The 25,647-nt window shown below is 40.0% G+C and overlaps 1 protein-coding gene across 4 annotated transcripts in view; it reads right to left on the bottom strand.

Moving 5' to 3' along the window:
• The window catches only part of LOC137146894 (uncharacterized), a 221,707-nt gene that overhangs the window by 169,897 nt on the left and 26,163 nt on the right, over positions 1-25,647 (bottom strand). For 2 of the 4 annotated variants that reach the window (XM_067538520.1, XM_067538519.1), the window contains exon 1: positions 11,659-12,031. The exons of 1 other annotated variant lie outside the window; for it this stretch is intronic. In XM_067538520.1, the coding sequence (XP_067394621.1) occupies positions 11,659-11,719 (61 nt within the window). In that variant the 5' untranslated portion in view covers positions 11,720-12,031. Of the gene's footprint in view, positions 1-11,658; positions 12,032-22,694; positions 22,779-25,647 lie in introns of those variants that run through there. One more of the 4 variants, XM_067538521.1, reaches the window with a different exon arrangement.

Genomic DNA, 25,647 nt, shown 5'->3' with positions numbered 1-25,647 from the left:
ATGGGTAAGGCCAGCACCTGGGAACTGTGGCTGCTGCACCACTGGGTTGCCATTTTTGATTGGGTGTATTCCTGGAGGTTTCGTCACATGACATAATCTTTAATTAAAGATTAAACTTTAATTCTTGGAGACTCCAGGACAATCCTGGAGGGTTGAAAACCCTAGGGGACAAGGAGGAGAGCGGGTCCTTGATACCAGTGGTGGAGAGCAAGTCCCACTGACAAAGCTCAAATGACAACCAACTTCCCCCGCACACACAAGCTGAGGGAGAAATAACTTATTTCCCTGAGAGCCAAATTGCACCAGCAGCAGCTTCATGGCTTTATCTCTGGAGCAAAGGGGAAGAGCAGCCCTGCTCTTCTCATCCCCACCAAGGGCACAGACACCAGCGGGTAGCATGAAAGCCCCAGGAGCACCACTACCTCCTACTCTGACAGCCTCTGGGAACCTACAGCACTGCTGGGAACGGACACTGACCGTTTGCTGCTGCACACCTCTGACCATCTCCCTATGGGGAAGGCTAAAAAGACCCCACCGGCTGGGATCAAGGTAAGTAAAGAGTGCAGTAAGATACAGCATACAACAGTTTGGAATGGGGGTGCCATCTGAGAGGCAGTTATTGGGGTACAGGTGTAAGTACATAGAGTACACAAAAATGCCGGTTAGATCTAGCTACCTAAATTATGCCCTTTCATATCCAGATGCAGGTAATAAAACAACTAGAAACAAATCTTTAGGGTACCTTCTAGTGTTTTTAATCAATTTTCTTCCAAATCAAGTTCACGTGGCTGTACACATAGCATTTTCTGTAGGACTGAAGAAAACTTTATAGTGGTGACCACTGGTACAATTTTAGGGCTCCATGCTCCCCTATATGGGAATAACCTACAAAAGGGAAAAAGAAACTTGCCAAGTTTCTTAAGAATTCTTCCACTTGGGGCAGTGTTTGAAAGAAGACAAGAACTTGCAGATTTCATGGGATCCACAAGAATCTCAGTATGTGCTGGTGACACAGCACCATCTACACAGAGGGCTTACGCCTCTGCACTGGATTTGGTAGCCTTTACCTTTGGTGGCTGTCTGTATACCTACACTGGAGCCATAGTGCAAGCAACTCGTTCACCATAGCAGTCTGTGGGACTTGCTAAAAGAGGTGTTCCATATTACCAAGTAACAAGGTAGAGGGGGTTATCTTCCAGGGTTTTTACCATTAGATTTGGGAAATAGAATCCAGAGGAGCCCAGCCCCTGTCCTGCCCTTTTCATTGACTGTTCCCCTCCAACTGCACAGAGATAGAATCCTGAAGATCCACCACTGAGATGCTCCTGCAGTATTGGGGGGAAGTGAGGATCATGTCTCCAAAGGCGCAAGTTGTCTTCCTCTGGAAGACCCCAGGGGAATATACTGCCAATAGAGGTCCATGGTTTCCATATTATGAAATAAAATACTGTATTTTATTTCACAGCAACAATGCAGTAGATGCATAATCAACCACTGGAAAAACTGGTAAGTATATTTTATTCCTGTTAAGGTTACTCAATTATCTTCTAATGCCTAGGATCACTGCTATAACTTTCTGTATAGAATCATCCTTAGTGCCTTCCATCTACCACTTTGAACAAACTTCTTTTGGCAGGTAGGCTTTTGGGATCTTTCCCAACTTATTACAAAGGACACACCAGATGCACTTATTACTCCTCATCTCTGTTTTGCTTTGTTTTTTTAAGAGGCTGAAAAAGAAAATAATGCAGCCATCAGAAAACTGTAGTGGAAGCGCCCATCAGGTCTAAACCCTGTTTTGATCTTTCAGTTTCCATTAAAACAGGTGCATTGGGAATATTTAACACTTTGGATCCTCTTTCCCCCACCCCCTCTTGAACTGAATTTACTGTTGAATTCTACCCTGCAGAATGAATCCTCTATTATCCACGGAACAGGTATTGTATGAGCTGCCTCTGGGTAAGCTTCTCCAAGCTGTCTGAGAAGTATGCTTAAAACCCTAACAGAGTGACAATCTCTTGTGGAGAGGAACTGGACTGAAACTACCAACTTATTTTATATAGGCCACCAAACCAAACAGCCATCAGATGGCGAACAATAACAAACTTTGGTCACTAACAAAAATGGGCTGCATTTGGAGTAGTGACCACCTTTTTTTTTTTTTTTTAAAACCACCAGTCTCTTGAATTGTCTAGTTCCCCTGATTTATTTTAACAGAAAATGAAAGTTCAAAATGGCCCATTTGCTAAAGAAGCATTATTGAGAGGAGCGGCCACTGGGTCACAACCAACAGAACAGGACCAAATTTCATAACAGCACCAGCAAGGAAAGCAAGAAATGACACCTACAGGATTTTGGCAGCTTCTTCAGGCAAAAGTTTATACAGCATCTGAAACAGGGGTTAAAAACTGCATCAAAATAGAATATGGTTCATTCCCGCCTTCCCATTTTCTTTATCCTGCCTGCTTTTCATAACAGAATTCGTTTGATAAAGTGCAGAATAAACTTACTTTTTTACATTTCATTTAAAATATTGTAAAATTAACAATGTCCATTCTATAATCACAATAAAACAATTCAGGGTGCATATGACTGGCCTTAATCATGCTCCTTCAGCAGGTGTACACTTTTTCTCCAGATCTGTGCTTAATGAACACATGGAGGCATGCTCTAGTGGCCAATAACGCACACCCTGTAGTATCTTATTGCTTAAAAAGCAAGTAATGCAGCAGCATACAAAGTTACATATATTGCCATTGTAAAAGGGCTGAATATGAGCTGATAATAGATATTGGTCATATAGTCATGGTAGAATGAATAAATCACTACATAAATCATTCATTTATGGTACAACACAGTTACAGTAATAATACCGTACATATGGTAAGGGGCCCAACCTGGGAAAAACCATTCTACCGCACCAAGCTTAGTCATTCAAGAACTCCGTTTTAAATACTTTTCCTCTCAATTACTAAAAGTTTTAAAAGGCGCAGTGCATAAGTGTACCAAATTGCAATCTTCAGAAACCTGCCTCAGACCAGGAATCTCTTTTTTTTTTCTTTTGGTCCTTTTCTCTCCTCCTGCCTGGAATATACTGCCTTCGACATCAGTCAACATGGTACAACAGGTGCTTTTGGAAGTCTGCTTTTAGAAGGGCTCAGTAAGTCAGTTTGCGGATTCAGCTCCTTGACTGCTGGAGACTAGAAAGGCAGCCCGACTATGGGAATAACATTCTCTTCATGCTCTGGCAGCGAAAGCCCCTGAATGTGATCCTCTGAGCATCCCTAATGGTTACCCTCTGAGCAGAGCAGACAGCCTTGGAGACTGGCTAGTCTATTCTACTGCTACAGGGAATTCTAAAGGAAGGGGAAGTCAAGAACTAAGAAGGAAACGTTCAAGGTAAATGAGTGGAAGGAAAAAGGTAAATAAAAATGCCTCTGTTTTTGATGGACTATCCGTCACACACCCACCTGCTGTGATACAGAAGACAGTGCATGTGGCGATAATTCATTTGTTGCATCACAAGATATATGGCCAAAGTTTTCAAAGATGGGAGTAGAAAATGAAAGGGACGTGGCTGCCTTCAAAGGATCCCCTTGCAAGACCTGGCGTCAGGGGCATAGCAAGGTCAGGGCTGGAGAAAGGAGGGGTGTGTCAGGGGCAGGGATGAAGCACATAGCACTGTGGAGATTCTGGGCAGCGCTGTGTCCCATAATCAGCATGGGGCAGGTTGCCAACTGAGCCAGGCCCTCTCAGCCCTCTAAATTATGCCAGGAGCTCTGCAGCATCCTAGGATAGGGAGAGCATAAAAGTGCTTTAAAGTCAGCATAGCCCCTCCTCCCGGGGACGATAGGTTTTGGGCTGTGTCTCTTAGCCGGCATCTACACCACAGGATTCTGTTAGAAGTGAATAGTGTACATACATGCATAGCCCCCCAAAGCACAGGTATAAACAGCAATGTAGGGAGGCATAGATTAAGCCAGTGAAGACATACCTGAAGGGTGTGGAGTACATACCTATATGATTGTGGTTGGACCAAGCCCATGCCTCCCCTTTACACTGCTATGTTTAGCAGTGTGATGTCCCATTGCCTCCCTTCGTTGGAGCATTGCCACTCTGCAGGAAAAGACTCCGGCCGTGGGAAAAGGCTCAGGCAGCTTCCCAGTTCTGGAGCCCTTCCCCACTTCAGGGAAAGACTCCAGTAGTGGGGAAAGGCTGTCAGCTTCCTGCTGCTGGAGCCCTTCCCTACCTCAGGGAAAGACTTCACAGGGGGAGGGGACGTTAGGGTCTGCAACAAGGAAAGGCTCCAGCAGCGGGGAAATGCTCTGGCAGGGGGAAGGCAGCAGGGGAAAGGCTGAGCCTTTTCCCTGTTATCTCCCCCCTTACAGTGCCTTTCCTCACACAGTGAAAGGCTCTGGCAGTGGGGAGCAGCTGAAGCCTTTCCCTGCAGTCTCCCCTCTGTCAGAGCCTTTCACTGATACATGTGATGACACTCTGCAGTGTAGAGACAGTATATTTTTCACTCTGGCGTGTAGCTACACACACACACTACATGCTGCCCAAAGTGGTGTATAGTGTAGACATAACCTTAGAAATACAGCACAGAGTTTCACCCAGGGTTCCTCAATGCAAATGAAGTTGCCATTTTTTCAAATGGGATAGGTACCCAATAACTCTAACTCAGGAATTCACCGCTTGTGAATAAAGCTGGTTGAAATTTCCTCAACAAATTTTTGTTGTTGTTCAAAACTACCTTTTTTAAAAACTAATTTTGAATGAAAAATTGTCAGTGTTATCAAAATGGCTATGATTTTCCATAAGCAAAACATTTTGATAAAAGTCTCAGTAACATTTTAAAGTAAAAAATTCCCCTGGGAATATTTCATTCCTTCAGGTTCTTTTTATGTTTTCAAAATCTTGGGTCTATTTTGAACACTTCAGCATGAAAACAACTTTGAAATTTATTTTTCATAAAACACATCTTCATTTTCAACCAGCTCTACTCATTGTGAATAAAGCAATTACCCCAAACGCATTCCAATAATATCTTTGTACTACAACACACTTCCATTTATTTCCTGTATCTTTTTTAAAATGTACTGCAAATATATAAATCAAGTTAACATACCCAAAATACCTTTCAAATATTAGACCTAATCTATGTTCATGATATTTATCATATTTACTTTGACATGATGTATTTATAAATTTAAACACTAAACTATAATGAAAATAAAAACTTTGTCCATACCTAATTAACTTTTTAAATGCCTGATATAGGTTTTTCTAAAGACCTCTTCGATGGTTCTATCTGCACTACAATGCAAGAAACCTCAACTTAATTCCCTGGTTAATCTGACCTCTCATTCAGAGTCTAACAGAGGAAGGTGACACCATGTGACTTGTGCTGAGGCTCTGGAAGAAGGGAGCATGTTGTCCAAAGGATCGCTGTGGAGCAAACTAGAAACTGTTGGTGAACTATGAAGCAAGTCACAATGAGTTTTTTGGGCACAGCTATGGTTGGTGCAACATGATACCGAAGAAGGAGAAGGAGGGCAGTTTGATTGGTAAGGACCATAAACAAAAGTGCATCCCTTCATAAAATTTTTCATAAACGGGTGGATATTTTTTAAGTCCAAAAGATAACATAATCCAATTCAGGAGGGTTACATTTTTTAAAGTGTAATTGGCCATCTAGGACTTCAGAGTTGCACACTCGAAGCATCATGGTGACAACCAGAATACAACTCAAAGCCTTCTGCTCCAAAAAGTGCAGGCCCCACTTGAGCAAAGGAGAATCTTCTTTAGCTAATATCTGTATAGAGTCTATGCAGCTGAGCTCTATTGATTCTGCAAAGAGGGCAGTGCTCCATATACTCAGTCTATTAATTACTAAAACACTCTGAAGTGTTTTCATCAATGTGGAGACACAAATAAATGGAAAAAGCAGCGCTATCTGCAAATCCAGTGAAGTACAGACATCTTCCTTGCACTGAGAGACAAAAAGAAGAGAACAATCACTCTAAATAAATGGAAAGAATTATACATGGTTTAATATTTTTCTACATATTGGGTACATTTATGAGAGTGTTCAGTTCTCTGGGTCTGCATCTGAAAATACGGAAAGCCTTCCTGCCAAAAAAAAGAAAAGGTTTCTCTTTGACAGAAATACTGTTCAGAGTGATTGATTTAAAAGTGCTGAACTCATATTCAGAGTCTGAAATCCAGGAACCACCAGCTGGGCTGGGATTCAAAATTACAAGGATGAAGTGAGTTTTTGAGTTGTGATGCATTAAGCACTGGAGGCAATTGCTTTTCTCACCTATCCCACAAGGGAAGGAGGAAGGGAAACATTTAAGAATTAAGAAAAGAAATCTTAGGACTATTGAGTTACTGGGTATCACACTGCTAGAGGCAGAATCACGGTTTGCATTAGAAGGGAACTTCACTGAAGAATTTAAATAAATCTTTCTTTAACAGTGAGTCATTTGAAAAAGGAGCCAAGGAAGACAAAATAAATAAGATAAAGCTGTATGTGTTAATCAGTTCAAAAAGGCTATGTGCAAGTGTCTGAAGTTCACTCATCATACTAAGGTCCAAAAGAGGTCCCTGTTGCAAATGAATATCAGCATTTCCACCAAGTTGGAGGAGGGATGTTGTGGAGCAGGCATGCAGGGGGACTGTCTACATACTGTAGGTTATCAAGGTCACCTTCTTTTAATGTTGTAAGTGAATGGATTTTTTTTAATCTGGTTTCCTTATTGCTACTTAAACTCTGTTTACTTTTGTCATTTCTCCAGACCAGACTATGAAAAACAAATCCAGTTTCACTTTTGTTTGTAGTCAGTTTCACTTTCAGAAACTCAGAGCTGCAGAGCTTGAAGTTCTAGCAAGAGAATGTTTGTTTAAAAGCAGCTCATTTCATTGGAGCTAAAAATCACCAACATTTCAATCTACCTAAGGTTTTATAAAAGCTTTCATAACACTTACATTTTAGGTCAAATTTAAGTTGACAGTGTCTCGCTAGCACATATTCAATTGGATTTACACAAGATGAATTTAACGCATCATGTTAGCTGAGCCATTGGATTAATTTGCAAATTATGGAATTTAATAGAAAGTCACATTAGTATTCTTCCTATTTTTTTTTTTTTATAATTGTGTATATATTTTCCTTACACGCTTGTTTTTGCATTGCAATGTAAAAGGGCTAATGAAGTCTTGTTTGCATATTTAAAAATATATATAAATAAAAAGGGAAAAGGAAAAACTAGTTATAATGTATTACTTGAATAATTGTCTCGATACATTATTTTTCCAGTCTCTTTCTCTAATAAATTGATGAGCACTGCCAACATCCAGGGCACACTTTCTATTAAGTCATCATTTGTAAACTCTGAACAAAGAATAATCAGCAAAGTACTGTATTGTGTAACCTGTACAATATTAATAAAATACATTAATAATAAATATTCTCTGATGAATGAGCCAATCAGCAAATATTCTCAAGATTCTTCCCTATCCCTGTTTCCACAGGTAGACTGAACAGCCATCCTTTGACACTATTCCCAGAAGCGTAGCTGCCAGAAGACCTTGGGCTTCGTTCTCCATTTTCTTGCTCATTCTGTAGCCATTTACACCTGGGCAGAGTGAGTGTAATATGCATACAAAATGATACTTTTCAGATCTGGAGGTATTTTATATATACTTTGCACAGGTGTAAATATCCACTTGACTAAGAAACATTTGTTCTTTCTCTGATTCTTCTTCACTGGATATCATCTCCACCTACTTTGATGATCTGCATGTTTCCTAATGCTTTTCTAAGTTTTCTAATACTTATAGCATTCAGAAGCTGGGGGTGGGCACAATTAATTTTCCAGGAATGCTGAAGAGTTCTGGCATATTTTCTAGAGGTAGCTGTCCCTTCTTTGTTACCTGTTCCTAAAGTCTTCTCTCAGAGTGCCTCAGATTTCCCAGTGAAATGTGTACCATACAAATCCTAATCTGCAGTCATAAGAATGTTGTCAACCTCATTTCCCATGTGGTATGGGAGGCAGTTTACTTGGTATTCATTATTCTTATTGACAATTCCAGATGCCACACAAACTGCTCAAAACAGCCTATCCATTTTAGCCATGCCAATTTATCAACAAAGTATTTGGGACAGATCTAGTAAATGTCAACCTCACTGCTCTAGAAAAGCAACTTCCATTCTTTTACAAGCTCTTTCTATTAATTTTTCCCCCTAGGTTTCTTTTCTGCCCTTCCTCCTGATGTGAAAATGTTTCTGTTTCATTGGGATCTGGACCACCTTGCTTAAACTGCTCTGTTTTTGAGCAGCAGCCCAGTTTCTCTGCAAAGCCACATCTTAATGGAGTTTTCTTTTCTCTGCTATGCCTGTTTGTCTTGGAGCCTGATTCAGAGCTACATCTGAGCACTGCTCAGCACAGGATCATAATTTTATCATGAGTCTTGGGATATCTGGGTTTCTTTAAAACAGTTTTCATTATATCCTTATTTCTGCCCCAACCTTGTGAAGTTCTGCCGTTATAGAAGATGGTAGCCCTCTCCCATTACTCTCAATAGAAATGAAACCACAGGTGTTCTTCAGAAAGGTGGCCTCTGTTTCTTCTTAACCTTTGCAGGTGAAAATGAGGCTGCCCTCAGTAAAGATGGCCACTACCTCTCATCGCTTCCAGTTGGGCTGAAACAAAACTGCCATTAGGGAAGATCATACGCCTTAGTTACCAAGAGGAGGAGGCCAAGTAGAGGACAGGAGAATGTGAAAGTGTTGGGAATGAGTCTGTGGAGGCGGAAAGGGATATGTTAAGGAGGACAATAGGAAACTATGAATCTGGAATGTGGAAAGCAGGAAGCAGATTAAGGGGGGCAGGAGGCAGGTTGAGTGGGTAGAGAGGAAAGAGAGGGGCAGGAGGCAGATTCAGAGGATCCAAGGGAAAGTGGCATGGTAGAGATGGAGAATGTGATGAGTAGGAGAGCGAGAAGAGAAGTGCAAGTGAATAAGAAGGATAAATGAATACAGACCAGAGGTAGGTAGAGGACTGTGGAGGGAGAATGTGAGTGGGCAGCTGCCTATCCTGTGTAGGTAGGAAGGAGAATAGAAAGATAGGTCCCCATACCCAAGAGATAGGATAGGATATGAGAAGTCAATACCAAGTAGTGAACAGCCTTTTTGAGCATCTAATCAGGGTTGAACTTAGAGCCTGAAATGATCAAACACAAACTGCAGAGAATTAGGCGAAAAACAAAAATATTGTTTTTCTAATCTCGTGATTTTTAAACCAATTTCACAATTTTTATTTATTTATTTATTTATTTTTAGTTCTGAACACGTAGGCTTGGCAGTATTGCACTACAAATTCTGGGTTCATTTCAGTCCTATGGCACAGGTTAGAGAGCATCTTGAAGTTGCTTTAATTTGCACACCGCTGATCCTAAGGGTCTTTTCAAGAAATTGGAACTAGCCAAAGCACCTGTGCATTCCAGTCTTGCCCAGTCACACCTTCTACTTGCCTACTGTGCTGGAGATGGCTCTACAACCATCCAGAATTTCCTCTTCACCAGGCCAATTGTTCATCGGCTAGATCTGTTGGCATTACAAACCCTTTGCTGTTTAGATTGTAAATTTCTAGGTGTTCATATTCTGCCCACACTGCATACTCCTTTGTCTGTATAGCATTAAACATAGTACCAGTGCTTGGCAAAAGGTAAATAATAATAATAATTAATAACTACATAAAATAATATACTTCTTTCCAGAAAGGTACTTCTGGGTGTTTATTATTAATCTCATTTAGCTATTATCTGTCTTGGTGCTCATGTGGCCCTCATCACCACACATCTGAAATAGCTAGCCTACCCAGTTAGGAAGTCCTGAAGTTTGCCTGACTTATGGACAAAAGTGAGATAATGAGTAATATTATAAAATCTGAATGCAGCACTTTAGCTGCTCTGTTGGTATGTGTTATCATCCACCTGTTAACTGAATCCCACAGTCCTAACTTAGATTTAAGCTTCCATTTGCTTCATTGGCAGTTTGGCCTGAGTTAGGACTATAGGATCAGGCCTTTCTGGAGATAATTAACACAAATTCTTAAGCACATAAGTAGTATCTGCAAAACATTTAATATCAGTCAACAAATAAAATGGCATTTTTTAAAAAAAGAGTGCTCTTGGAATTGATCCTGAAAGTATGATGGGGTAGTTTTTTACTTACACCGTAAACCTGGTTCACGTTTTACTCAATTTGTCTCCCTCCAGTAGCATTTCACCTCTGTTCAAAAGCATGATTTGCAGCTTTCATCCATGATGCTTAATTTAGTGATAACTAACGACTGAGGTATCTAAAAAGCAGGTGCGGCCAACTGTTCTTTCCTTTCCACTATGTCCTGTCGCCACCCTGCCAAGATCGCTCTTGTATGACAACACAATCCTATTCAATTTTATTTGCCTTTTAAAAATTAAGTGTGTATATACCAGGTTAGTTTTTCCTATTTTGATGGCAATACTATCCTCATAGTTGTTATTTTTAAGAGCCAAGCAGAAGTTTTGTTAATGTCTATTAGTATCTATTACCTGCCCAACTTGTCTCTAGAGTTCTGACTCATATCCACTGACCTGAAACAGCTGTTGCAGATATTAATATAATTATAGAAATATACATATTGTGGGCCAAATTCCATACTGTGCAACCTCACTAGATTCAATGGCGTTGCATGAGGTGTAAGGAGGTGCAATACCTGGTCCCATGTCTCTGTTTTTGCTCTTCTTTTTAATATACATGTGCTGACTTTTCCCTTGTTGTTGTTGCCATGTGTATTTTTTTAAATGTTCAAAATAATAATCAAGACAAATTTTAAAAGATATGGGCCAGGTTTTCAGCCAGTGTAAATCAGCATAGCTCATTACACCATTTATACCAGCTAAGAATCTGGCCCAGCATCTCCGAATACTGATCTCCCATAGTTAAAATTCTGCTGTATTTATTAATTCTGGAAGATCAAGAATGGAACACTGTTTGTTTATATTTGTGTTTTCCCCATTTCCCCCCTTTTCCCGCCTTCCTTTCATTTTCTGGGCAATGCCACTTCCAACAACCAAGGAGAATCTAAGCAGTCAGGGACCTAGAACCTTTCACAAGAATTCTTTCACAGATCCTAACCTCTGGTAATTTTCCAAAACAGCCCAAGTTCTCCTCTTAGGCCAAAATAATCACGCATCTAGTTGGTATAAAAAATGGGCACCTTCTTTCTTATACCTTTATCTTACAGAAGATGGGCTTGTGGCACACTCACAGTACCTCTTACCCAGACACAACACACAACATTGTCTCTTTTGGGGGAGACCCAAAAGCTCTAACATTTGCTAAAGTTATGAACTAATAATAAATTAGTATTCAATACGGAATCAGCACTTTAAACAAACATATTTTCATAACCATCCCTTCATCCAAATCCTGGTTTTGGTAATAATATTAAAAGAGAAAAACATTAAAGTTGAAACAAGAGGCACTGAAATGGTAAAGTTTTGTTCTGTTTCCTCGTTTCCTGCCCTCCTCTCCTCCCCTGATATAAATACAGGCGATGGTAGATACAGTCATGCATTCTTTAGCTTAATTATGAAGAACATAGTTACCTGCATGGATAATAAGGGTTGACTCAGGATAGGTTTTTAAAGATTCATAACTATTGTCCATTGTCTAGTACTTTCACTGTTTGAAAAGTGTCTTTTTTGTTTCAAGCCTTTTTTCCCCCACATATATGTTCCTGCAAATTGGTCTGACGTCCTTCTCTTTATTGTGTTTTCTTCCAGATTCTACCATAGCAGTCTGGGCACAAGTCCAACATTTATAAATGAAAACCTCTTCATGCAGCACAGCGTCAGCACCACATACCAGCAACTAAAATACTGATCCTCTGTCCTGAATCCAGTCTTTAGAATACATCATGTCAACAAGCTGCTTCTTTCAACTTCACAATACAGCAGGGGAGTTTGTTTGTATAGGAAGTTGAAGCATCTCAGACCAATGAGCTTTCACTGTGGGCTTGGCCTTACGCAGAGAACAGTCTCAACTGGAAACAGGAACTGAAAGTACGTTTGGTTAAGCCTGCCTTCCCTCTGACCAATCTAGCTGTCTAAGTAAATGCCTGACCTTGTTGTATAAGGGTCAGTCATAGACTTATATGGCAGTTTGATAAGATACAGTAGACTAATTACTGACTATTTTAAAATAATGCAAAGAAAGGGATTACTTTGCTTTCCTGAAATATTTTTATAATTAAAACATCTGGAAGACGTTTCAGTATATTATAAACAAGAGGAAATTTAAAGCACGTGACTTCTAAGAAAATGATGCAATTAGAAGTCTGTGCCAAAATGTACAGGAATTGGTTTTTCTTATTTATTTATTTATTTAAGGGGAACGGATGGAGGAAGAGGCAATAATGAGTGCATTATAAGTACAGAAATATGCTAAATTAGAACACTATTGCTGCATAAAAATATTTTAATTACTTCTGGAAGAATTTTTTTTTTTTTTTTGACATGACACATGAGTGTAACCTCTAAAATAATTTCTTTTTCAAAATTAATCAGTTTCCTGATAAATGTCTTTCTGGAATGGACAAATAATTACAAAGATCCAGATAGAAATAGAAGGCTACAAGTAAGAAAGAGGCAGCAACAGGGAGAAAGCATCTTTTGAGTGATTTTAGGTGAAAGACAATATGTTACTTTACACTGCTGAGCATTCAGTCCTTCTGCCTCTTAATTTATATAATTAGGAGAACACAGCCTAGCATGGAGGCCCTAAAAAGAAAAGCCAACAGCTTGTCACATTCTTATATTAAACTTCTTAATTTTAGTGCTCCATTGTCTTTTAAAAAGTACAGTAAAATTTTATTGATTTAAAAGAACAAAGAAACATAAATCTTGAAATAAATGCCCCAATACCGTTACAAGAAAACCATAATGTTATGAAGCTCAAAATAAATAAAGTGATACATGTGGGAAATGTTTACAACCAGACCCAAAAATCATAGGAAACTTTAAATTGTCTTATGGTCACTCAAAGGAAAGATGGACATTTAAGAAAGTTTAAATATAAAGCTGAACTTACAAAACACTTTGAACTTCAGGTATTTAAAATTTTAGTTCAGACCATGAGTGAGGGGAACAGCAATAAAGTTTGTATCTGGGCCTAGATCCACATTCACCAAAATTGTATGGGTATTTGGATCCAGAATTATAGTTCAGGCCCAAATCTAGGTTTGCAGATATTTTGAGTGAACCTGCAGTGATACATAGCATGCTGTCATTTTCTTTCCTTTCCTAACTTTCTATAGCCTTAAGAGAGAGAAAAGGTTTGGTTGTTCCCAGATTGCAAAATGGCAAGAAAGTGGTGATTACTGAACTAGGCTGAGAGATGAAGCGTTTGCACAGTGAGGGCCCAAACCAAAGTCCATCGATCTCAGTCATGAACTCAGGCTCCAAGTTATCAGCTACTTAGGGCTTTAGCAGTGGGTCATTCCCTCTTTCTCTTCACACATGAAGAGCAGTTCCCCTTTCCAGAAGGGGCTTTGGCTGTACATGGAGCTGAACCCTACAGCCATGCCTCCTTGTTCCTGAGCTTCTGCTGCTATGGCACCTGGCTTTATCTTGTAGAAATTCACTACTATTCTTCACAAGTGTCTTCTGGCTCCCCTTTTTTCTCGTCTCAATTTCTCTTCTCTTCCATTTAAATACAGTGCAGTCTGGGTAGGTATACCAAAATCCCTTGCACTGCCTCCTGGCTCACTGAAGCATTCTGGGCAATTTTCATGGCATAGAGCGTGTTACTTATTACCTGAGGAATTGTGGGAGCAGGTTTCCAACACACATCATCCCTTTCACAGTCTCCAGAAAGTCACCTGGCAACTGTGCTCTTTCTAAACTGCTCTCCAGCAGAAGATGCTGAGGAAAGGCAGAATCTCCAGGATCTCCAGGACATCTTGTATCTGCAGCATACTGTGCCTTCCATCTAGCAATGAGAGTCAGAGAAAGAAGAAGCCCTAACTCCCCAGAAGTGATGAAAAGCAGGCAGGCCACTTCAGAGACACTCAAGAGGAGCAATTATAATTGCACAAATTGGTCGGCAGTCTACTGATGGACATACACTAGGGAATATCTTCAAACTCCCATAGTCACTCTGTAAACTTTTTAAGGGCTCATCTATAAACTCTAATACATAACATATTGTACAGCTGCATTCAGGATCTGAAATACTATTTGTCACCCTCTTGTCAAAAAACTTGGCGTTAGTCTTTACAATGGGTTACAGCTGTGTGAAAAAGCAAGTAACACCAGCAAAAGCATGTACATTGCAAAGCAATAATTCTGTGTGCTGCTTGTATGCAAAGCTCTCATTGCACAGTTTCATAAACAAAAAACCAAAATCGAGAAACCCCAAAGCCTTCTAGCTTATCAATAAATATTGGAAGAAGCCTGAATGAAAGGCAAAAATGCTGCTGTGGTGTAGATTTCTGCACCTCTAACCACCTGCTTTTTCATGTACCATGATCAATTCCTTTTGGAGAATGACAGCTTGAAAATCTTGAGAGAAGTGGCAGACACCTCGTTGTTTGGGATGTTGAAAGCAACACTGGACAAATAACTCATGGATGTATGGTATGCCCAAGCTGACAAGGATTTCATAAGTCTTTTATATCTCTAGATTCTAAGGTGTTCATTTTAGCTGCACTGTCATAAAACCAGCTTAAGTGATATCAGAATCAGGCCCGTTGATTCTAAATGTGAATCCAGATTAGTGTGGTAAAGAAATACCTCAGAAAATTGCTTTATTTTTTATAGGGGCAAATGCTACACTCTCTCTTCACTGGCTGCGGAGGAACTAGTCTGTTTCCATGGTTTGGGAGAAGAACAGGATGCTGGGAGTCTGTGCAGAGGATTGCACAGGGGATGCTTTCATGTAGCTATAGAAAAAGATTCTTGAGAACCAGGGGCCACAGAATGCCATTTAACCATAGGTTTGCTCCTCAACTTCCTCTCCACCAGAAACCAGACCCCTCTGGCCCATGAGCTCCTCCACCAAACCCCCTCCAAATCTCAGTCAGTAGCGTTGCAACCTGGTGCTCTGGGTTACGGTACCACTCAGGATTGCCCTGACCAAAAGTGGCTGGCCCATGACCCAGGTCAACCCCCCTGGCTCCACGGCCTATGCTGAGAACAGCCTCAAAAAGGAGAGTGCCAGGTCACTGCCCCAGCTCAGCTCCATCTCTGATTACATGTGGTAATACTATGTGGAATGATACTATGTAAGAAGAATCAGCAGTTACTAGTGAAACACAGTATGTGATAAGAGTGTTTTTGTGAGGAGCAGCTGGAGCACTTTATTCTCTGTTTCAGAGGCTCTTTTTAAAAAAAATTTAAAAAATAAAAGCATGCTTTGGATTAAGCACTTCTGGGCAGGGAATGTCTTCTGCTTTATGCTTGCATAACAGCCAGCATAGTGAAACCCTGATTCTGACTGGGGCCTCTGGTATTACCAACAATAATAAAATAAAAATAATAACAATGCAAATATTTAATCATAATTACATAGAGCAGGTTAAATTAAATTAATTGCTGTTAATAAATTATGACAAAATTTAGTCTTTTTTCCCCTTCAGTGACTCATTCGTGAACCAATCCTGGCTTCTGAGAATATATTTTGCTGTTTGTATCTGACAAGTAGGCTGGGATCCTGCCGATATTTATGCAAGTGATACTTATGCAGGTGCCAAGGCCAGTCCTGTGCACACATTTAAGCATATGTGTTTGCAGAAAAGGACCTTAATTTGAATGAATAACTTTTATCCTATAAGATGTTCACAAACTAATCACTTTGACTATGGTTTGTGTTTGGTCATTTAAGCCACATGCTAATGTGTCTGTTCTCTGATTGCATTATTAAATCTGGAGAGTAATGAATGCCAGAGAATAAATAATGATGAGTGAATATTTTTGTTTGAAAGTCATGACCAATGTCTGAATGGGACCATGGGTACTAGTACTGAGAACAGCTTCCACCTAAACAAAAATCTATTCATGCAAATACTGGCAAATAGTGAATAAAAAGGGACATGATTATGCTGGTAACAAACAGCCATTATGACAAATGTTCAAGAAGACTATTTGTGCAGTATTCAACCAGCTCTGTTACATAGTATCTTTCAGTGCAATAGAAAACACTCATTAACATTTCCTATGAGAAATCTGAATCTGTGAGGATATTATATTCTCAGGGCATTATCACAAATTGAATCCCTTCATCCAAAATAAATTAAACATTTGTTTCCTGCAGTACAATACAGCAATGCAGGGAAAAAAGTCAAATGGCTTAATCAATAACTTTTTAATTTTAGGACACATCAGTCTTCCCTTTCTGCTCTAGACCTCTCCCCCCTGAGATTAGTGATGACAGGTATAAGGGATGTTTTAAGGGTGAAACTCTGAGGAGTTGCAACCCAGTTGGAAAATATTATTTAATTTAGGAAATCTCACCTCCCCTCAGTTGGGAATTTCTCAAAAGTTCCAACCAGTTATTGCAACAGATGAAACAAATTCTGGTCCCATAGTACATCTCAAGGGCACACTGTGCTCTGGCACTTTGTATCAGCCACACAAACAGTGGTTGAGGCCAAAGGAATAGGGTTTACAGTATTCCATTCAAGGTCTGCTCAGAATTCTCTCAAATTCCTCCCACAATCCCAAAGTAGCTGGATCATTCTACTGAAGTACTTGCGCTAGAATGATCAACTACTCATAATGGCAGCCCCCGAGCTTGGGGGCAATTCTCTGAAAAGGGACAGAGAGAGGTAGGAAGCTGGGGGCCACAGTTCTGCTCCTGTCTGTAAGCTGGCCAGTGGAGGGAGAACATGTTGCACACAGTTCCACTGTGGAGCTCCAAGAGGCATTGTGCTTTTCATGGGCAGTACAGCTCTATATATCCCCAACACAAAGCTATGGCTTAATGCTACAGCTGAGCTTTATATTTGCTGGTTGTGTCAAAGTGGCATGAGTAGTTTTCTATATTTTATTGTTTGTATTGTGCACTTTACTCTATGTAGTAAGGTCCCAGTTCAGTAAAGCACTTGAGCATTGGAACAATTTACCAAGTGGCATGGTGGATTCATCATCACTGACAATTTTTAAATCAAGATTGGATGTTGTTCTAAAAGACCTGCTCCAGGGATTATTGTGGGGAAGTCCTATGGCCTGGGTTACACGTGAGGTCAGACTAGGTGATCACAATGGTCCCATCTGGCCTTGGAATCTACGAATATACTTCAGGGCTTTCCTGAATAACTACCCAAATCTCAAGCTGAGCATCTACAGACCCTTCCATAAATCTAAGTAAAGCAAACAATCTTGAATATAACAAGACCTGGTATAGTAACAACAGCATGGCAGAATATTCTTTAACATTGCATAGAAAGATGCAATACTTGGTACGAAGTACCAGAGTACTTTACGGCTAAGTACTAAGAACAATACTGAAATACTGTGCACTAAGAACAAAATAGTTTCTTCTGTCTTATCAGATAAGAGCTACCTAGTTAACTGAGAATGAAATCAGATCGCCCCCCTTTTCTGTGGCTGCAGTGACAAATGATCAGTTCATCTTTAACTCTTTATGAGTTCAGTCAGGTAGTGGTACTTTAACATCCTGTCTTCCGTTTATGTTTTTCACCATCCTTTCCATACTCCCACTGCACTGAGCCCCATCAGCCCGCTCCTTATTGACTCCTCATTTTGTCATTCGTTGTAGGCCTCCTCTCACCATCACATCTCACTCCAGCGAGTCTATTTTTCTCATGCACAGGGGAGGTTATCCTCTCCTCTCTGCTTTAATTAAGGCCCTGTTTTAAAAACAAAACAAAACAACCCAGCATCTTTTACTGGGACATAAGTAACTGCTACTTTGGGCCTGCAGAAATGTACACACCCTCTTTTGAAGGCATTTTCAACATTTTGTTTCTACTGAAAATGTGTATTTAACAAATGAAAGCTGGGAATGCACCCGTGTGTGTGTGTGTGTGTGTGTGTGTGTGTGTGTGTGTGTGTAGGGCTGGCTGGCGCCCTTGGAGCTTTGCCTTGGGTGTGTAACTGAGAGATGGCCACTCATGCATGAAGAATAGAGGCTTAATTAATTGGATTGGAATTGTAAAATGGTGTACTTGATGTGGTTGAGGCACATTCCACACTTTCCCCCCCCCCATAAAGAATGTGACATTTTTGTGGAAGTGTTGAAGAATGGGTCCATGAGCCAAACAAATGAGATTTCATTAAATGGGTACAGCAGGGAACCCCCCAGTCCTGTATCTCAGACAGTTCCCCTCCTCCATCCCCCCCACACATTCATTTAATTAACTCGAATACTGTATCTATGATTCCAGAACAATTCTATTTACTGTTTATGTTTCATGTAATTTATAATACAGAATAAATAGATTGCAAAAGGTGACACTATGAATAGTTGAAACAGGTTTTCCATGTCCAGATCAAGCTGCCATAGTAACCATTTTTCATTACTGCTAAACTTAAGGTCCTTTTTCCCCCCTTCTTTTCAGCCTTGAAAAATGTTGTTAAAATCCCAAATTATCCAGGGAAGTTGATCAGGTTTCAATAAAATAGTGACTTCATTGTTAGTAACTCCTTATTTCAACCTTCTCATGAATTGGCTCCTTTTTACATTATAAGCATTACATACAAAATAAAAATATATGGCTTAAAATTCCGTTTAATGATATTTATTATAAAAATAATTTAAAGGCATTTTGGGCCCTCTCTCATTTCCTCATAAAGCACACTTTGCCTCTATTTTAAATGTACTGATGTTATAGCAGAGAAGTCAGTACCTGAAATGCCTCCTGCTCTCTTTTACCTAGAGTGGATTCTCAGATCTCCTTATCCTTTGAATCCACAATTTTTGCAACATTTTAAGAGATAACACTGATGTACATTCATAAGTGTTTTTCCTCCATAAACCTACTAGGTGGTTTCCAAGACCTATATCTTTTGAAGCTGCATGGAGCAATCCATCACATTGTATGGTCCATGAAGTCAAGTCCTATAGCAGGATCAGCACACTTGTGTTAGTGTTAGAAAAGATTTTGTTGTTCTCAAAGAGTCTGATCCAAAGCCCATTGAAGTCAATGAGAGTCTTTCCATGGACTTTGGTTCAGGACCAAAATGCAGGCAGAAGGTTCATCTCCTTCATTTTTTTAGGGAATGTGGGTCAGGCAATTAAATCTATCCTCTAGAATGGTAGATACCACTACTTTTGAAGCTACTTGAATTTTATCGAACTATTCCACATATAACTAAGAGCTTCAGTTAGTAAATAAAAAATAAGCAGACAATATCCCAGGAGTCCCAATTGTTTAACATACACAGCAGAGCCCTTTTGGTAGGACAGGTGATGTTCTTTGGTTTCTTAGTCACTGAGCTAAAGTCATAACCAAGAACAGCAAGGTTCTGTTATTCTTCATGAAAGTGAAAGTCAGATCTTTTCTTCTCCTTCATAGCCACTGTCTGCCTGGGCATCATATTACAGTCTGTCAAACACTCTGAGTGAAATCCTGGCCCTATTGAATTTAATGGCAGTTTGCAATTGACTTCTACAGAACCAGAATTAAACCCTTTATTTACAGTCGACACTAATCACTAAAGGAGGGAGACAATATTAACATTCCAACTTTAAAATATTTTTTTTTAGAAAACCACATATTGCTAGCTGTTTTGAAGCCTTGGCTCATTACCAAAGTGGCCAAATTGGATAAGCCTGCAATAAGTTACTACACATTACTACATGCTGTATTGCCAGCAGATCGCAGGAAGTGATTATTCCCCTCTATTCGGCATTGGTGAGGTCGCATTTGGAGTATTGTGTCCAGTTTTGGGCCCTCCACTACAAAAAGGATGTGGAGAAGTTAGAGAGAGTCCAGCGGAGGGCAACAAAAATGATTAGGGGGCTGGAGCACAAGACTTATGAGGAGAGGCTGAGGGAACTAGGCTTGTTTAGTCTGCAGAAGAGAAGAATGAGGGGGGATTTGATAGCACCCTTTAACTACCTGAAAGGGGGTTCCAAGGAGGATGTAGCTAGGCTGTTCTCAGTGGTGGCAGATGACAGAACAAGGAGCAACAGTCTCAAATTGCAGTGGGGGAGATCTAGGTTGGACATTAGGAAAAAGTTTTTCACTAGGAGGGTGGTGAAGCACTGGAATGGGTTACCTAGAGAGGTGGTGGAATCTCCATCTTTAGAGGTTTTTAAGCTGCGGCTTGACAAAACCCTCGCTGGGATTATTTAGCTGAAGTTAGTCCTGCTTTGAGCAGGGATTGGACTAGATGACATCCTGAGGTCCCTTCCAACTCTATGATTCTATGATATTATGAGTTGCTAAAATAAAGAATTGTTCAGATCATGTGAAATGTCAAACTTTCCTCTTCCCCCCATTCCTTTTGACAACCTGGTTTGTCACTACTGGTAGGTGGTGAACCCATAAAAGTGTTGAAGGCTTAAGGCTTGATTTTCCGAGGTGCTGAATACTCTGACTGTCAGGCTACTAGTGCAGGTAACCATCCTGTAGGCTTATGTGCACATTATCTAAACTACCTCATTGTCTTGGTTTTGCAAGTTTGAACTGGATAATTTGCAAGCACTCGTGGGATTTCTGGTTGGGTTGGGAAAATATCACCAGGCTAGCCTTTATTGTGGTATTTTGGCGCTTTATTTTCAGTCCTATGGAGAAACAGGGTGAGCAGACAGTTGTAAAAATGAGAAAAGAATAAGAAAGAATGTTAATGTAACACTTTCAAACTTCAGAAGAGGTTTGGTTTGGTTCAAGTTGGGAGAAAGGAGCTAGTTTGCATTTGTATTGTCCAAACTTGTATTGTCCCTGAGCTCTTAACCAAAAGCCATCCCAAGTTTGCCAGCATAATTCTTAGATGCGTTATGAGCAGAAAGCTATGTATATGTTATGTACATTCAGTAATAGCTTCCATTTGGCAACTGCATATCCGTGGTCACAGGTCACCTGCATTGTAATGTGTTACCAGTGAATGTCCATCAGTATCAGCAGCTGCAATCCTTTGTAATAAATAATAATTTTCCACAGCACTGCCCGCCAAGAGGAGGAGCACCTTGCAGGAGATGTATAATTTATAGATTCTCATTCTAAATCCATTTTTGATTGACACCTGACCCCTGGTAAAAGTAGCCTTATTCCTCATAATAGATGGACATGTGTGTAGGCACAGGCAAGCCAAGGAACCAGTGTATATAACAAATTGGAGTAGAAAGAGATGCATATGCTTTCAATGGAAATCCATGTTGAGTTTACAGTGTCTGTAGTTATAGCATGTGCCATAATTACTCCATCTTAAGAGTTGAATTAATGGTGGAATTTTGACTCTAATAAATCTGTTCCAGGAGGGAGATGTTAAATAGAAAAATTAAATTTGTACTCCCAAGCTGTTCTCTGAGGCAGGTTCAGCAAAAAATGATTCTGTGGTCAACCAACATTTTTGCTGAATAGCTGGGACAAAAGTGAAAGCCATATGCCAGATACCATTGAATGAGAAAGGTATATAAGACAGATACCTAGGAACTTCCACAGTAGAAACTTATTTACATTTTTGCTGAAATGAAGCATTAGTAATACTATTTAGTGATTGAATTGTTGAGACATTATGCTGGGATATTGTTCTAAATTGTTGATATTTTAAGGTGCTACTGCTGAAAATATTCATTGACTCCATGAGATTTTGTAGATAGTCTAGACCACACCTTTAGGAGAAACCAGAAGCCTTCTACAAATAATTGGACATAAAACACAGTATTTCTAGAATGCTAAATCAGAGATAAAGTCCCTGTCAAAAGCCAAGCCAAACAAAACAACAAAACAAACAAAAACCCTTGGAATTTGGGAATAGAAAGTTCCCCAGCCTGGGGTCTCTATTTCAACCTCTCACACAACACAACAAAACATGTCGATAGCCTGACATTATTTCAGACACTGCTCTGAGATGCTTATCCCAAAATCATTGCCAAGAAAAGAATTATAAAAACAATGCAATACAATACAGAAAGTGGGTTTACTGCCTGCATCATAGAAAAGAGACCATCAGCACAGCCAGACTCGTTACAGGTCCATCTCTGGAAAGGATATCTTCATATGCTCTTACATACTGCCATCATGAATTGCCAGACACTAGAACTATTAATGTGCCTGCCTTTGTGGACTACATTTCCCAGCCTATGTTCCTTTCCTGATTCTTACAGAAAGTCTGGAGGGAATCACTAAGAGCCAACTTGTTCCCTTACACTAAGGAAAGAATAGGAATCTACTCCCCTTGCCCATAGAAGTATAACCGTAAGCCCCAATGCCAGGTTCAGCAGCCTGGGCTTCTTTATGAGCTCCTTCCTTCCTCTCAGTGACAGCATCTCCTTGTCCCATATATATATTTATATGTAAACCTGGAACAGGGTAGTACTGACCCTGGATAGTTTCCCTAGTAAGCCTCAAAGGGTTGTGTGGCAGGCTTCCTGCCCTGAGCCACTCTCGCTCCCTCTTTGTTGACAGGCCCTTTAAATTTCCCTACACTACAAAAGTCTTTCAGAATAAAATTACCTTAAACACAAAACCTTGATAGCAAAGGTCTTCTTCCCAGTGATGTCCTTGTGGGGAGGGCAGGTTCTGGCCCTCTTCCCCAACCTGTGGAAGGGAAAGCGGAGTCATAACTTATCCTCCCAGGATTGAAGGTCCACTGGGAAACCATCCCTCTTTAATCCACCCCATACTCCCATTGAGAAAAGGTTGCATTTTGTGCTGTTCCCCCCCATTTCCCAGGGTTTTTATCTTGACTGGCTGTTTGACTGACTGATTGGGACTGAGCCTTGCCCCATCCTACACAACAGGCTTCTGGCCCCAGGCCCTTAAAGAAACAGTTCTTTCTCTTCTTCCTGAGACTCAATGGTTCTTTGGGACCACTTCCTCTCTCCTCACGTGTACCCCTGCTATCCTCAGGGTTTTTGTTCAGTGGCATTAACTTGGGACAGGGTAGCCTGGACCCTGTTCCCCTTCCTAGCCTCTTTCCTCTTTTCTATTCTGCCTACCCCATTGCATGTTGCTACACTCCAGTACAGACCCAGAATAGTCCCAAAAGAAAATCAAACTTGTGAGAGATGCAATAATGAATCAATTTTAACTCACAGCTCTGAAATGCAGTTAAGTAAATCTGGATATTATTATCTGGGCAACAAAGTTAACCATGACAATACTAAACTCATTTTTAAAACATTAATATGTTAACCCGGAACTCTGTTGAGAAATATTATTCTGTTTTTCCTAGTACAGGACACTTTTGAATTTTGGAAGTTCTATGCTGCTATGTAACCAGGCGTGAAATGCAGTTTCCCCTGAAAACACAAGATACGAGTAATCTCATCAGAGCATTAGAGATAACATGACACCATTTTAAAACAAAACAAAAGTTGCTGTAAAATATGAACGTTTTAGCAGCTTTTACATAGTTTTACACTTTATTAATCTATTCATTTATAGCTATATATATTGTAATACAAAAGGCTTTCACAGCACAATGCATATACATTTGAGGAAATGTAGATTTATTTAAAATTAGAATTACATTATTCTTACTAGCTTAAACTGAAAGAAAGTCTTCATTTAAAGTTACTTAATCATGCTGAGAAAGCATGTAGTAAAATGACCTCTATTAGAGATCATAAATAGCAATCAAATCTGTACAAAATAATGATCAAATCAGATAATAAGTTTGATTACATTCACAATTCAGTGCTTCTACTATGTTTTATTTCTAGAGTGTAGAGTATAAATTGACTTATGAGGCAAAGCTGGGCCAACTAGCATAGGGGAATTTAAGTAAATCTAAGAATGCCAATTAAGAAGAACTCTGTGTAGCTCAAAAGCTTCACCAACAGAAGTTGGTACAATAAAAGATATTACCTCACCCACCCTCTCTCTCTAATAAAGTTTAGAGGAATTTTAAATTGGGATAACTTACCTCTTCTTACAAGCCTTTCCTGTGCATATCATACTAATTTAGACCTCCTTGAGACTCACTTAGACATATTTACCTAGACTTATTTAGACAAACCACATAGTAATATGTGACTTACATAATGCCTCTTAATTTGTCCCACAGAGTAAGTTCAAATCAGCATAACTCACATTCTGAGGGGGTCAGAAGAGAGAAGTTTAGAAAGAAAAGTAACTAACTGGAAGGTGTAAGAAATTCCACATTAAGGTAGCCTGCAGTCTCCTTTAACTTACAACTTTTACTAGCTCCCAGAATGTAAGCTACACAAAAGAAAACTGCCTTTCACAGCAGTAAGGTGGTGCAAGTAACGTCTATGGAGCCACACTGATACCAATGTTTCAATGTTAGATCTAACTGGACCATGTAACCCGCTGTGTCTCAGAGCTTTGGGACATGTTAACAACCAACACTGAACCCTAGTCATGCATCTCAGGCAGGCCTACACTGTAAACTTACATCGGTATAACAATGTCACTCGGGAGACAGGGGTTAAAAATCACACCCGAGCGATACAGTTATACCAACCTGACCACCAAGGTAGACAGCGGTAGACTTCTCGCGTTGACATAGCTACAGCTTCTCATGGAGGTGGATTAACTATGCTGACAGTTCTTTAAGTGTAGACCAGCCCTAACTATGGTTAATATAGTCCTGTTTCAAAAATAGTATTAAGTTAACATGTACAAGGGAACTTTTTGTGTGCACCAGCAGGGTCCGTATGGGCCAGTTAGTGCGTGACATGCTAGTGTGGACTAAGATATACACCCCTCTGGTGTGGACTAAAGCACCATGTAAAGAAGCCCTGAGAGGCTGGTCAGGAACCCTAAAAGATAACTTACAGTATGTGATCTGTTTATCTGGCTCAGACCCCTTTCTTCCACAACATACATATCTGCCAATCAGAGCACTGGTGCCTACTCCCCGTCCAAAGCCCATCCTGATTATGATGCCAGCCTGCCACACAAAAGGTTGAATTCTCTGGCCCCACTTTTTGTGCTTCAGCTCTACATCCTGACATTCTGGGCCATGTGAAGGTGTCATAAGCAGCTTTGGAGCCTTATAAACCAGTGGTTCTCAAACAGGGGTATGCAGAGGTCTTCTGGGGGTACATTGACTCATCTAGATATTTGCCTAGTTTTACTACAGGCTGCATAAAAAGCATAGAAAAAGATTTCCTCTTGAAGTCACCAGAGAGTATTGGGCAGAGGACACTGATGGAATAGGCCTTGTTGGGACCGTTGTATTTGGGGAATCTGGGGCCAAGGGCTGGTCTGAGTGAACTTTCCATCATTAAGAGAGTCTCAATTTTAGTTCACAGTCTTTCCTAGTCTTTTTTTTTTATTTTAGTTTCAGGCAAAAAATGCACTTTTGAAGCACACGTGACTCTCCAAACAACTAAAGACAGGGAGTTAGTTATTTTAATAACACATAAACAAATATTTTATGTGATTTTTTTTTTTTTAGAAAGAAAGAAAGAAAGAATTAACACTGACTAATGGAAAC

The sequence above is a fragment of the Emydura macquarii genome, unplaced genomic scaffold (genome assembly GCF_026122565.2).
Source record: "Emydura macquarii macquarii isolate MOO-44397 ecotype Brisbane River unplaced genomic scaffold, CSIRO-AGI_Emac_v2 contig_480, whole genome shotgun sequence".
Lineage (NCBI taxonomy): Eukaryota > Metazoa > Chordata > Testudines > Chelidae > Emydura > Emydura macquarii.
Note: the sequence above shows the minus strand (reverse complement) of the source record. Positions and strands in the feature narration are given on the sequence as shown.